The following is a 15,116-nucleotide window of genomic DNA, read 5'->3' as shown; positions in this document are numbered from 1 at the left end:
ACGGGTAATGGTGACTAGCTGTAATTCCTTTCAGTTTATCATTTCAAAGATAGTGACGGGTAATGTTAACTAGCTGTAATTCCTTTCAGTTTATCATTTCAAAGATAGTGACGGGTAGCCCTTATGTAACTTCTGCGAATATTCAAAATACAAACGATTTTATATTTCAGACCTAGATTTTTAATATACAACAAAAAAGGTATATAATATAAGCTCTCTTCCATTTTTCTATGGTTATGCTTGTAATACGTGCTTCAAGTACAACGAAGTGATTCTAAGTCCAGTGTTTTAGAAAAGCCAAACGTTCTGTAGCGTCAAATGGTAAACCGATAATCACCAAAAGTTTACTACAGAAATAGATAAGCTGTAAATAAAACCGTGGGATATTTATAGTTCATAAATAGCTAATAAATGATACACACTTTTTATTCAGAATAGACAAACTCATTGTAATGTATGATATGTCCTTTTTATTCATGCATAGTAAACTCTTTGTAATGTGTGATATGTCCTCTTTATTCGATCGTATGCAAACTCATTATAAAATACGACATGTCCTTTGTATTCAGCCCTATACAAACTAGTTCGTACATATGATGTGTGTTGGCGTATCAGCTGTAACTCTGAGGACTTATAACGCTGAAAAAACTGATTTCAATACCCACGATGGGCATAGCCCAGATAGCCAATTGTTTAGCTTTGCACTTAACAATAAACAAACAGGTGACGTATCATTTTTATTCAACTGTAAACTAACTCTTTCTAGTACGTGTTACATGCTTGTTCTCCGGTGAGTCAGCGGTAACTTTACGGTCTAATTACAACGTTAAAGTCCAAGGTTCGATTCACCACGCTGGATGCGGCAGGTAGCTCAATGTGGCTTTGCGCTAAAACAAACATACAAAGCTATATTCTCTTTATGTTACGATCATAATTATTGCAACCTGCTTGATTAAACGAAGTAAATCACCCAAAACCTTTCTCGTTCTTTGTACTGATTTTGTTGTTAAAAATGCATTTAGGTTTCTTTTGTATGGTCTGTATAAAACATATTTTATTATTAAGGCAATTCAACTTTCATTGTATTCTTATATCGAGTACAGAAAAAACAAACTCGTTTTTTTCATAAAAAAAACTATTTTTCATAACACGTAACATAAAGCTGCCTATCAGTATAAATGTTACGGAAACACAAGAAAAAATCGTGTTTAGTATGAAGTGCCTTTTTTTATTTAATCACTTAGGTGACATGCAACCTGCGGCAGAAAACGTCTCTTCTGAGACAGCAGCGACCAGTTCGCAGGTGCTGGAATCAAACCATAATCAGACATCACACAAAACTATCCCTGATGGAGCAACCAAAGACAGAGAAGAAGAAACTAGCCAGAGTGAAAAGTCTTTCCTTCAGGAAAGTGGAGAATACCAGTGGTGTTTAGACGATGAATGTGACAAGTATGTTAGACTCTTGAACACGTTACGTGATTTTAACGCTGAGTTGTTGATTTTTTTCTAATATACTTCTACCCATTAATAACTGTTAATACATTCTATAGTTATGAACCGGGTGTAATTTCGATACTAACAATTTATGTTAGAAAAGGGTGAAATTATTTCACTTGAATTTGTAAAGGACACGTAACAAATGCAACTAAAGTTTGTGAATCTAAGTTGTTTAGGTACTTTTTTTGTATTTATAATTCACACCCATAAAGGTGTGATTGTACGCTTTTTTCCTTGTGGTTAAGTCACAATGTTAGACGAAACAGCATACTGTACGATGTTGTATTATCAACTACTTCAAATAGGCAGTTGTTTTTTTTTTCCAGATAAACCAGTGTGATAAAATTTTATTATAATTTATATACATATTTTAAGATTTTAGTTCCTGGATTTGACATAAAAATCTTTTACAAATTCGAGTAGATCAGCGCTAGGATTATAAAGTTTATGGTTGGTGTCAATCCTAACTCTTTTAACCATCACCTAGGTCAATTGAACGGAAAGGTTCACATTCCTCTGATGTGATGCTTCATGTAATTTAGAGCGTGAATGGTTGTAGTTATCTGAGCTAGAACTTGATTGGTTGGAATTTTATTTGTTTTCTGTCTAATTTTGACTTTAGCTTCAATCAGTAAATTTATTTATTGTTGTGGCTGTCTTAACTGTGTACACCAGCCGATATAGTTTTTGTGGTTTAATTTAAAAATATTTTACTTTATTCAAGTTTGAGCTTATTTAATTTTTGATTTATATGTTGTTGTTTTTTATCCGTTCATTTAGCCTGTAATCCCTGATTAGTTCCTTTGACCCTCCTGTTATTATGCAGGTTTTAACTGCCCAAGAGTTACTCATTAACTAAGTATAATGTTTTACAATGTATGTTTTTAAGGACTTTTATTGCAAAACATAATTCTCAAAATGAATTGTATGTTTTACACTGACGTGCATCTACCTTGAAGTTACTAATATTTGTGTTTCTATTTTAAAACGACTCATACTGAAGTGATTCTGACCTAAAGTAACTACTATTAGGATGTATCTACTTTAGAATTATTACCATAATCGGAGTGCTTGTGGTTTACAATCACTGATTTTAGAGTGTTTCTGTTTTACAAGTATTCCATTTTCTTTGACAATTGCTGTACAGTTATCACAAGTTAGTTTTGTTATCAGGTTTTCTGGGTATAACTGGTTAAGCTACAGTCTTGGCAAAATGTCTGCATATTTTGTATGAAATAAGATCATTATTACAAATACAGTTACTGCTGTCAAACTGAGAAATACATGTGATATTAAACACTTAAGTATGCAACTTGTATAATGAGACAGGTTCTGTGGACATCATTACAGCAAACAATTTTATCAGACGCCTGTAGAAAAATGTGTAATTCATCGTTTCATCTGAAACAACAAAACCTTAACAAAACATACATAGCATTAAATTATTATAAATGGCATCTGTAATCTTATACCAGTTCATATTAGACGTTCAGTACTTGGCTGATCCACCTTGTACTGTAATAACTTCCGCAAGCCGATGTGGCATGCTGTTGATGAGGTTATTGGTGTAATTTACCATGATTTCATCCCAACTTGTCATCAGAAGGCGCTTTAACACAGCTATAGAAACTGGTTTAGAGTGGTGGTTAACACTTTTTTTTGGTTCAGTTCTGCCTAACAGTTCTCAACTGGATTACAATCTGGAGATTTGATGGTCATTGCAATCTTGTAACGTTCTCTTGATGATATAATACAATACGCAATATGTGGGCAGTGGCATTGTCACAATGGGATACAAAATTATTGCCAGACCTTATCATAACACATGGCAAAAATGTCTTCATTGCTGTTTCCCTTGATGATATAAAAAGCAGTTTTCCATCTGATGAATAACTGCCGAAAGATGTACCACACCACCTCCTATGTTCTTATGGAAAAGACAATCTTCCATCATCTGTTCTCTAGGTATATGATGAAACAAACCCTACTATCAGCTGTTTTACAAGCTGAAAAACAGCAGGACTTATCTGTAAAGATAACATGTCACCAGGGTTATAACTGTAATTGTAACGTGGCATACTGTTTTGCCCAAGTAACATGATGACAGCGGTGAAGTCTGGTTAGTATTAAATTGCAGATAACCATTTTTTGCAAAATAATCTTGTATGGTTAATCTTCTATCCTATTCATTGCTCATTTGAATACTCTGTAATGGATATGTTCATATCATTCCTATCGTAAGGTGTTGCAACACTTCTTTCGACCTTGACGTGTCAACTTAGTCCTAACACGGTCATCTCGAGTAGCAATTTTTCGGTGTCTACCAGTAGACTTTCCTGGAAAAACGTTTTCTGTAGTTCGATGACCTTTCGGGATTCTGGATATGTTACACTGAGGTTACTTCACTGGTTTGGAAATATCACCATTTGTTTCTACCATTTATGGGCAATTCAACAAGTTGACGTCATATAACTTCTGCCACGTGACAAGGCATGACTCTACACAAAATACAAAAAAAAAAAAATATCTGAACAAAGCGTTAATCTCTTTCGAAAAAGATTTTGCCAAAAAACACACCTTTATACAAAACATACGTGTGCGTGATGAAAAAAAATGTTCCAAATAATGTATACAGACCAGGATAGCAGCTTGGTCAGATCATACGCTGTCTTCTATGTCACTACGCAGGCATTAATTACTTACGCAACTACGCAACGCATTACGCAATTCAATAATTACTTCATGCATATAGACAATAACATCAATATAGAACAGTATCCAAGCACTTTGGCCAAGACTGTAGGTTGCTTTTAATGACTCATAGAGAAGTGCTTGCGTTAAAAATAGCTCATGTTGTAGTTATGCAATAAAAATAGCTCATGTTGTAGTTCTTATGCTCTAAAATAACCTATATTGAAGTTTTTCAGTTTTAATTTAACTCATATTAGAGTTTTTTTCTGTTACCATCTAAATCATGTTGTAGTTCTTCTGCTTTAATTTAACTCATGTTAGAGTTTTTTCTGCTACCATCTAAAATCTAAATCATGTTGTAGTTCTTCTGCTTTAACTCATGTTGGAACTATCGTGCTTTAAAGTAACTCAAATTTGTGTTTTTCTGCTTCAAAATAATACATGCTGGAGTTCTTCTGATTTAAAATAACTCATGTTAGAGCTATTATCCTTAAAATGATAAATGTTGACGTTCTTGTATTTTAAAATGGTTTTTTAAAGTGCATATTTTGTTAAGTACATCGTCTTCTTTATATAAATTACTTGTGTAGTGCAGTCGTTAGTTTAATACACCAGGTACTTTCAGGGCTTTAAAGCTAGTGAAGCATTATAAATGAATAGGCCTAAAACTTAGACAAAAACTTTAGTTATGTGTGATTTTAAATCCAACGTCTGTGTACATCAGTACAAAGTGTAAATTTAATTAATAAATCTATTTCAAAGTTTATACTAGTAAAATCGAGTTTGAAATGTTTTAGCGTAAAACCACACAGTAAGTTATCTGTGGTCTGTTCACCACAAAGAATTGAACCCTAGCTTTTAGCTTTGCAAGTTCGTGAGTCTGCTGCAGACACATTAGGGGACATTAAAAGATAGAGTCTTGATAAAAAACAAGTCGAAAACAAAGTTGAAGTGGTTTATATTAGAGTTACTAGTGTGTACTCTTTGATCAGCCATCCACTGATGGTTTAGCTCCGTTAGTTTGATTGAAGTATTATTATTATTGACGTATTTACATTGTGCTTTTGGCTTATACGTACACCAAATTTTTAATATGAACTTCAAGGAAATAATGTAAATATTTTTCTACAAACTTATTACAAATATATTTAAACTTCAAGTAGATCTTGATAAAATTTATGAATATTATATACCACGCTTTTTTAATCTAATCAAAACGCCATAGGTGTGAAAAAAGTGCTATTATTTGCAATAAAATTCTTATCGATATTATAAGTGTAACTATCTGTTTGGCCGCCAGTTGTAATTTCATTCCTTTAAGTCGCACATTTAATTTTTTTGGCCGCACCTGTTTTCGATTATATGCCATGAAGTTTTGTCAATATACACCAATATAGCACAGCAAGTAAGAAAGTGACGCTCGATAATTATCCACATTAGTTATAGTATCGCAAACCTATTCTTCGAAACAGAACTATACTTTACAGAACTAAACAGACTATTAAATAGCTTCTTTTATAGTAACACCATGGAATTTAGATTAACAGTTTCTTGTCATTACCTACGTGCAATCGGCACAGCCATATCAAGCATTATTATTTATACTAATTGATTAAGCTAAAATCACGTGACGATAAACACGCGTTAATTAATATAATTTCATTAAATTTAGTAAATATGTGCTGAAAAGTTGGCCTGTATAATCAATAGTAACCGTCCACTTGTATGACTATTTTGAAAAACTTGGGCTAGAAACTGTTAATCTAGTTTGCTTCGCCTAATCAATATTTATTTATCTGTATTTCTTTTCACCTTATAGTTTTGCTGCTCTAGGTGTGCACTAAACATTTTGTTAAATATGAGCGATTTTTGTTCGATAACTTTGCACATATGGCTTAAATTTACATCAAATGAAACTCATAATAATAGGTTGTAAAAATCTATCAGTGTACTAAATGTGAAAAAAGTGTGTTTGTCTATTAAAAAAGTTTCCGCACTTTTAGTGCATAGAAAAAAATTAAAGGAAGAAATTTTATTTTCTATACAAAGTAAATGTTCAGTAAGCACATCCACTGGAAATATGTGACAGTTTGGATTACCACAGTCCGAGATACAGGAGGTGCGAAATGGCTGAACTATCATTCCTGTTAATAACACACGGTGTGTCCTGTACAATATCGTTTTGACCCCTCACAACACACTATCGGATTTGGATTTTATTAAAACGTAAAACCGCACAATGAGATAAATTATGATGTCTGTACTGCAGGGATTGAACCCCTGATTTTAGCGTTATAAACTTTCAGCTTCGCTGCTAAGTCACCATTGATCATTGGACAAAAAATGTATAACTTTTATTTAAAAGTGATATTTCAAGCTGTAAGCGCGAGAGGTAAGTATTTTAAGTTAATCATATCAACTAGCCAGAATTTTAAGTACAATTATAGGAAGATAAATACAAGGGGCACAATTACATTTCATGCGGAGGACGGTCAACTTTTGTAGTTACGCCATTCTCTGTATTGTTTCTTTTTATAAAGGAAAGGTATGTTTACTTTAAAATTAGCCCATACTTTATATACAAATGTTTTATTTTACTTCAAAATTAGCTGTTTTTCTTATTCAACTCAAACTCATAAAGCAGATACTAAGTTTTTAAGACGTTTGTCATCAACACACTATTCCGTATATACAGCGAATGAAAACACAATTCATTTCACATTGAATATACATGCTATGTTTAGTCCTATGGAAATTTATGCGTATATATGTAATGGATTTGAAGTTTGACTCACATTGAAGATTGATCATATTACATTTAGTACAAGTTAATAAAGAAATTTCATTTTTGTTTTACAAAATGAATTTGTATAAGTAATAGGGTGAAAAGTGCTTAGAACAGGACTTGCGAGACATCTTTTGTTATTACATGTTATAGCATTTACAGCAGCATAATTACTATAATCAGCTTGCTAGACTAAATTATAGTTTACACAATATATCCATTAGTTAAGGCAATTACACTTAACTGCATAAAGATTGAACAATGTAACGGAAAAGTGTGACACAGTCAGCAACAAGTCACATTCATATGTTTATATATTTATAAGATGATTTTACTATGTTTAGAGAATTGAATCTAAGCCTAATCATGGACCAGAACATTACCACAATATCGCCTGATCAAGATAGCTTAAACTACGACCAAATTTCCTTGCATTTGGACGCTAGTTTGGCAGAAATCGACATGGAGACGTTTCGCTCAGAGGACATTAATTCTCTTCTGAGCCTCCCGGGAGTATGTAGCATTGGAAGTGACGAGGAAGTTCTCTCCCTCGTAGAGAACTGCACTCCAGTGACACATACGTTTGCGAACGGCTTTCAATTAGAGCGTTCTGTCAGGTATGTGACGACAAGAGTACAGCGGAATTAAAATTTATATCAATATAAGTAATATATATTGTTAATTTTCGATTTGGGAAAACAACAAACAAATTTTTGCAATTTCATAAACGTTTTTATTTATTTATTTACATTTACTAATGTTAAATGTGTATACTTTCCTCTTTTATTTGTGATATTTTTAGCTTTGGACGCATTATGAATGTGACAGTCAGTTCCTTTATTCATTTTAAAAAGCCGATCTGTTTATTGAATTAAGCGCAAGGCTACTCGAGGGCTGTCTGCGCTAGTCGGCCCTACTTTAGAAATGATAGACTAGAAGGAAGGCAGCTATTCAACGTCACCCACAGCCAACTCTCGGGATACTCTTTAGCAAAGAAGAATGAAATATATTTTCACATTATAACGTCCCTCTTACCTTCAGATAAAATGGAGAACATGTTCGATACCGGGATTTAATGAGCCAGACAAAGTTTTTGTGTGGCAGTGAGTGCTGTCGATGACTAGCATCCTTGTTGACAGTAGTTCAAAATTAGGACTAATCAAAGATCATAATATTTCTGCTTAACCCACGTGCACTTCAGGTGCCTCTGAGATTTAACATTCCAGCTCCCAATATCTTTTAATACAGCTTGGCAAATACTCAAACAGCAATAAAAACAATACAAAATTTAGACATTGTACTTGACTTTCAGTAAAAAAATAAGCTTTTCTTACTCTGAGTTTGGACAGGTTTAAAATCGGAAGTGATTAAATTTCTTAGGTAATTCTTCGTTTTTCCACTGGACTAAATTTTGGCAATAGCTTTTAATGATGAGGCTGTATCAATCCGATTGATAGTTGTATTTTTAACTCAATATTTACAAGATGGAATTTGCATACATAAAGAAGCCTGGTGTGTCCTTAGTGGTTAACATGCTCATATATAAATCTGAGGGTTCATGGTTCGCATCCTATTGTCGCAAAAATGCAATTCGCGTTTTGGGGCCATAAATGAGCTATAAGAATGACAGTTATGTTATTTAAATTAAATCTTACAAGCGTAGCCCGAGCTTTGGAGGTAGGTATTTCCTCTAATCTATCATATCTAAATTAGAGGCTAGCGCAGATAGCCCTCGTGTAGCTTGTGCGAAGTTCAGAAGAGACCAAACCAAATCATAATGAGGAATTTTGTACTTTGTTTGTTTGTTTTGAAATAAGAACAAACTGCACAGTGGGCTAGCTTTGATCTGCCCAACACGAGTATCGAGACCCGGTTTCTAGCGTTGTAAGTCCGTAGACATACCGTTGTGCCATTGTAGGACAAACGAGGAATTAAAAATGGAATATTGAAGTCAACAGGATTCACTCTACAAACTGCACTTGTAAACCAGTAAAATCTTTTACTAAATATGTTGGATTAAGACTTAATAAACTTTTACAAAAAATCGACTTACATGTTATATGTAAACTTCTGTAACAACTTTGGCCGCACTGCGCCTCTTGTCAAGTTGCCAATCAAAGGATCCAAGGTTCAACTATGGGAACTTGAAGTATGTGACTTAGCCATTTAGCTCTTGTCATATAAGATTTCTCAGATTGATAATACCAGTTTAACTTATTCACTTATAAATTTAAACATCCATTATAGGAGGAAGGGTAGAGAGGAGTATAGTCAGTTATCATCACATGTCATCCATGTAGTCACATGAATATTGACTGTTATATATAACACACACACACCCTTCTGAAAATGTGTAGCATTATTAGCAAGACATCGCAGATCGAACCTTGGGACCTTGAACATTTGGATCCTCAGCACACTAATTTAGAAGGTATAGGTTTCTCCACCTTCAGTACCTTTGGTGCTATTATAAGGAGTTCATCATGGCCAGGCAGTTAGGTCACTCGACATGTAATCTAAGGATCGCGGTTCAGATCTCCGTCAAACTCCACATATTCGTCTTTGCTCCCTCAGGGGCGTTATTATGTAACGGTAAATCCCACTATTTGATGATAAAAGAGTAGCGCACGATTTGGTGGTGGATGGTAATGACTAATTGCCCTTCCTATAATCATACACTGTTAAGCTAGGGACGGCTAGCGCAGTAGTCCGAGTGTATCTTTGCGCGAAATTAAAAAAACAAACAAAAGATACTCTAAGGTGCATTGTGTAACCTCAATGTGCTCTTAAACTTTAAATAGGTACCCTTCAAAAATACATTTTATAATTGGATTGAATTTTACACAACAAATGAAGATATCTTCTAATTTTATATCTCTGATTTTTGTCGCACATATGAACTTACGAGAACAGGTTTAATCTTAAAAGCGGTAAACTCGTTCTAGTATGTTGGTTTCAAGCGTTTAGTTAGTTAAAACAAAGTGCAATGCTACTGTTCTGCGTTTTAACCTCATTTTATGTATTGTACCTCTACGCGTGTTATTTTCTTTGGTAAACTGTTTGATTCAAGCACTTAAATTACTGTACGTTTACTCAGCCTAATTACCTTATATTTACCAGTTCTCACAGCTTGTCAGAAGAAGAGTCTGCAGAAGGCATCATTTCTAAAGACGAACCACTTTTCTCTCCTGCGAAAGAACCATTAAATGCTAACACTACGTCAGTAGAAAGTATAGACTACACGTCTTTGGACGAACAGAATATCGCCGTTACCTGTCAAGCTAATAAAAGTAATTATACTATTGCATTTGAAGGGAGCGGGACTCAGCTGTCAGACGATTCGGATGTAGCTATGGAGATGAAACAAAACAAGGAAAAAGTTCCACGGCCAATTACCAGTTATCAACAACCAAAGAAAATGACTTACAATTCCACAATGCAGTCTGACTTCTCGTACACAACTTGGAGAAAGGTAAAAAATTCTAAACAGCTGATTCGTTGTGCACTCTCTGATAAGCCTCAACGTTCTAGAAGCAAAAGTCTTCCTAGTCTGTTTAAACGCTCTTTAGTATTAACAGACAAGCAGGTTGTCGAATGGGGATTTAAAATAAATCCAGTTAAACGCGTCCCTGTTTACGAGCTTCACAACAGTTGTTACGGTTCTCTCCAAGGAAGTGACGTTAAAGACAACAAACATTCTGTTCCTTTGTTCAAATTATTCATCAAAAGCAAAACTTCCTTGGGTTCAACGTCAAGTAGTTTGTCTGGATCTGTAGAAAACATGTTATCGTTCCCTGTTCGCTCCAACGAAAACACTTTTGAGAATGATGAGAAAAATGTACGAAAAGTCAAAGGAATATGTGATGTAAAAATCCATAATCTCCAGTTTGAAAAAAACCGTGACAAGTATATAAGTGGTGCTCTACATTTAAATCAAGTTTCGAATTGCAATAATCAAGAAACAGAAGCCAAGGTTTCTAAGAATTCAAGAAAACGATCGTCACAGCCAGCAACGCATGTTCAAAATGTCCACGAACTTAATAACAATCTAATACAGACATTTCTTAACAACAACACTAGTGCAGCTGACAGAGATACGTCTAGGAATATTAACCGTAAACAGTCTTCGTCAGAGAGTGATGACAGTAGCTCTCATTGCTTTGAAGATAGTTTAGTAGACGGTCCATCGATACAACATACACCCACTCGTTCTTCAACTATCAAGGAAGAGGAAAATGATCAAATAGACACTGATTCAGTTAATGGGGATGAAACTATGAGAGACAGCAAAGACCCATTTGGCAGTGATAACAGTACATCGGAGGAGGGACCCATTTCCAAAAACAATGCTATGGAACACAAACCAGAAGTTGCAAACTACGTGGAAGAATTTAATAGAGTAAAAAGAATTAAAAACTATTTTCATGGTGGAAAAACAGAAAAGAAACTCATAAACAATATGTTTGTCACACGTGAGAACAACAAGCTCGTAGAAAAATTCATCAAATTAGCTCCAGGTAACAGTTCCCAGGGTACTCAGACAAAGACTCTGAATAGCAGTGAGAAGTTGCCCGAATATTTTTACAGCGAAGAAAATTCTTCCCAGTCTCTTCCCAGTCTAGGGGAAATGTTAAATAATAGTAGACGAAGTCTAAAATGTAAAGAGTCCAGTCCTTATTCAGCTGACTATAGTGGAAACAGCGAAACGTCAATAGAAAGGTTACACTACAAATCTCAACTTTTCGTCAACAACAGTTGTGGTTCTTCTGTCTCAAGACGAAACACAAATGTAAAGATTGTTACCAATAGGAGCTGTGGTACTCAGATCCCAGTACATATCAAAGATCAAGCCATACAGACTTCATTAATATCTACCAATAGTAATCTAGGAAGTTTTAATGTACAAGAAAATTGTACTGATTCGTCAGGAGATAAAATTGGAGAATTATTTCCCTCATCTCTGTCATTCATAAATTCAAAATCGTCTAACGCTTCGAGTGCTACAAGTTCCGAGAAAAAGCCAGTGTTTGTTTGTTATCCAAGTTATTCTTTGCCTGATCTTAGTTTTCTAAAAAATCTGAGACGTACACCAGAAGGAAAAGACTTGCTGAGTACTGAATCAACTGATAATTTACCTGCAACAAACACAACTGGTAATAACAACCGACATCGTAACGATGAACAAGAAGAACCTGTATCTAACCAAAAAAGTCTTGAAATGGTTACACCACATAAATTTAGACATATCAGAGACTGGGACTCATTAAGTGTTTTACTTCCCACAGAGCTAAAATCTGCTATACCAAACTATCAGACAAAGACAGACGATAATGACCACAAATTTAAGAATGACAAAGAATTTCGTTGCAGCTGTTCAAGTGATAAAAGTAAGTGTTGTGCTCAGCATAATAAAAGTCAAAATCACCAAGAACGAAATATTTCTTGTCCCGGTGAAAGCTTTTCCTCAACAACTTCAAGTTTACGGGATATCGAATATCCTCGTAGCGATAATACATTGAGAAGGCAGCACGGAATCGCAAGAACTCCTTCAGAGATACCTAAACGTTCCGCTTCCTTGTCTTTTGAGAAAGCTTGTTCAGAGAGAAGTCAAAGTGGTAATATTTCTAGACGAGGTATTTTGAGAAAATCCTTATCAATAGATCACTGTAACCAAAGAAAAGACCACGAGAGACGTGATGTGTCAAGTCGGGGAACATCCTCTCAGTTGGACGTTCATGAACGTAATAAATTTGATAATTACACTCAATCCTTAGAAAATATTCCAGAGAAAATACCACAGTTTGAAAGTGAAATGGATTCAGACAAAAATAGAGAGACAGCTCAACTCCTAAGGAAAGAATCGTCTGTAGACTGCAAATATGTCGAAATGACTAGTAATAATGATCCTCAAAAAAGTTCTGATTCTTCAAAAAAACAGGAGTTTGTCAATCCAGTAAAAAAAACCTCTTCAGGTGGAAAATGTCTAAAGGACCACACTTTTAAAGGTCTCTCACCAGTATCGTGTCAAGATACTACAAAATTACAACAAGACGCTGAAGTTACCTCATGTTTATTCAAACACAGCAACAATTTAAATATTGATCAAAACTATCCATGTGGGAATCATTGCTGCTCTTGCAGTCTCAACTCCCTCAAGTCTCCAATAAACCAGCTTTGTGACCAACTCCAACAGTTACTTAACTCCAGCACAAGCCTAAACCTGATGGCAGCAGCTTTATTGGCAACAAAGGAATCAACAAGTGATATCAATTCTTGTAGTTTTTCTTCGGATTGTAGCTGTTCACGAATCAAAAAGTCTGTTACTTTCCATGATGACAACCTGGTTGTTGAAGCAAACGATAATGTTACAAAAGAAAACATTGTGTGTAACAGTAAGTTGTCTTCTTGGCTTTTTTTGATTAGATAAATTTATGAATCATCAACCAGCTGCTCAATTGTGACTGATAGTTAGTTCAAATGTACTGCCTATTAAAGAAAATAATTGACGTTATCAAAAAGGATTTCAACAGCCCTTTTAATAAGTTTTGACCAATAACACAGGCCTGCGAATTTAAACTTTTAAAAAGTTGTTTTAGTTTTAATGACGGATTTTCTATAATTCAGCTATGCAGATATCGAAAATAATATTCATTTTTCCTATCACGTAAGGAATTTTTATAAAGAGGGAAGAAAATTTCTTACTTAGATCACATTTGTAACAAAATCTACCACAAATATAACAGAATATGTTTGGGTTATTTACATAGCATCTCGTTGCCACAGCGACGAATAAATAATATTGAAAAGAAAAAAATAATTTTAAAGTTCACGCATAAGCATGCGGCCTATTAATTGTTTATATACAAGCGGTATACTTTTCGTAGGTACTAGAACGATCGATAAGATTCTCACGTCGTTATTGGTATAGAGACATCTATAGCCACTGGTTGTCAACAATTTAATCGTAACAACATGTGATCCCATTTCAATGAAAATGATTCACTTATTTAAAAGTACATTTGAAGTTTTATGAAAAATATGCAAGTGATGGAAAAAAAAAAAGGATACCTCTTTTTGGATTCTGCATACAGGCAATTTTGTATACCATGTAAAAATTTCAAGAGAATAAAATCGTCGCAAACCGGTGTAATCAACAAACTTGTTTAGCTCTTTGTGTTAGCAAATTCAAAATATTAAATTTTTCAAAACCATTTGTATTTAAAGGATGCCGTGTGCCATATTATTTGTTCCTGATTTATTAACAGGCTTTCATTTGTTCACTACGTATTTAACTCAATATTTTGATTGAGAATCCGAGTTTATTATCTTAATAATGATATGTATTTACCGTCACAGAAGACGTGCCAAGAGATGAACCAATCAGCGACGAAGACTCTGAAAGTCCACCAGAAGAGTTTGTTGTATCTCCACAACAGGCGTCGTCTACGACTTTCACATCTTCTAGAGCTTTTTCGGGTCCAAATAATACTCCACGAATTGCAAACGCTATGGCACTGAAGTTGAAACAAAAAACAGGTAAATACGTAAAATGTTATTAATATGTATGAATAAGATTAAAAGTATATAGAACCGCAGAGAAGCAAGAAATGTGTAAAATCGTTGTAGTTTGTATTAAACATAAACCTGCACAAAGGGCTACCTGTACACTGCCCATCACGGGCACAGTAACCCAAATTCTGGCGGTATAAGTCCGAAGATATTCCTCTGTGCCACTAGAAGGCTTGTAGGATTGACATAAGTGTATTTGTGCACTAAACGAAATCACGTATTTGGACTTTATCTTCAAAGGGACTACAAATAGGTTTAATAAATTTCTATAGCGAAACCAACACTTGAAATAATGATATTTGAAAGGTATATAAGAATGTCTTAGACAATTACTTAGATGCAGCTGATGAAAACCGACTTCCAACGTTTCCAAACAGTAAACACGGATCACTAGAAGGTAATTATATTGAGATATTACAGGTTTAATACAAAAAAAAGTTCCACTGTTCCATTAGAATCTGATATGTTTCTTGTTTTTTCTTTAATTTCGCACAAAGCTACTCGAGGGGTATCTGTGCTAGCCGTCCCTAATTTAGCAGTGTAAGACTAGAGGGAAGGCAGCTAGTCATCA

The 15,116-nt window shown here is 34.5% G+C and overlaps 1 protein-coding gene across 3 annotated transcripts in view; it reads left to right on the top strand.

Moving 5' to 3' along the window:
- Nucleotides 1-15,116, top strand: part of LOC143225056 (uncharacterized) — a 54,717-nt gene that overhangs the window by 16,587 nt on the left and 23,014 nt on the right. For all 3 annotated transcript variants that reach the window (XM_076453752.1, XM_076453751.1, XM_076453754.1), the window contains exons 2-5: nt 1,245-1,452; nt 7,321-7,593; nt 10,097-13,368; nt 14,333-14,512. In XM_076453752.1, the coding sequence (XP_076309867.1) occupies nt 1,245-1,452; nt 7,321-7,593; nt 10,097-13,368; nt 14,333-14,512 (3,933 nt within the window). The remainder of the gene's footprint in view (nt 1-1,244; nt 1,453-7,320; nt 7,594-10,096; nt 13,369-14,332; nt 14,513-15,116) is intronic.

Source organism: Tachypleus tridentatus, chromosome 9 (genome assembly GCF_004210375.1).
Source record: "Tachypleus tridentatus isolate NWPU-2018 chromosome 9, ASM421037v1, whole genome shotgun sequence".
In the NCBI taxonomy this organism is placed as follows: domain Eukaryota; kingdom Metazoa; phylum Arthropoda; class Merostomata; order Xiphosura; family Limulidae; genus Tachypleus; species Tachypleus tridentatus.
Note: the sequence above shows the minus strand (reverse complement) of the source record. Positions and strands in the feature narration are given on the sequence as shown.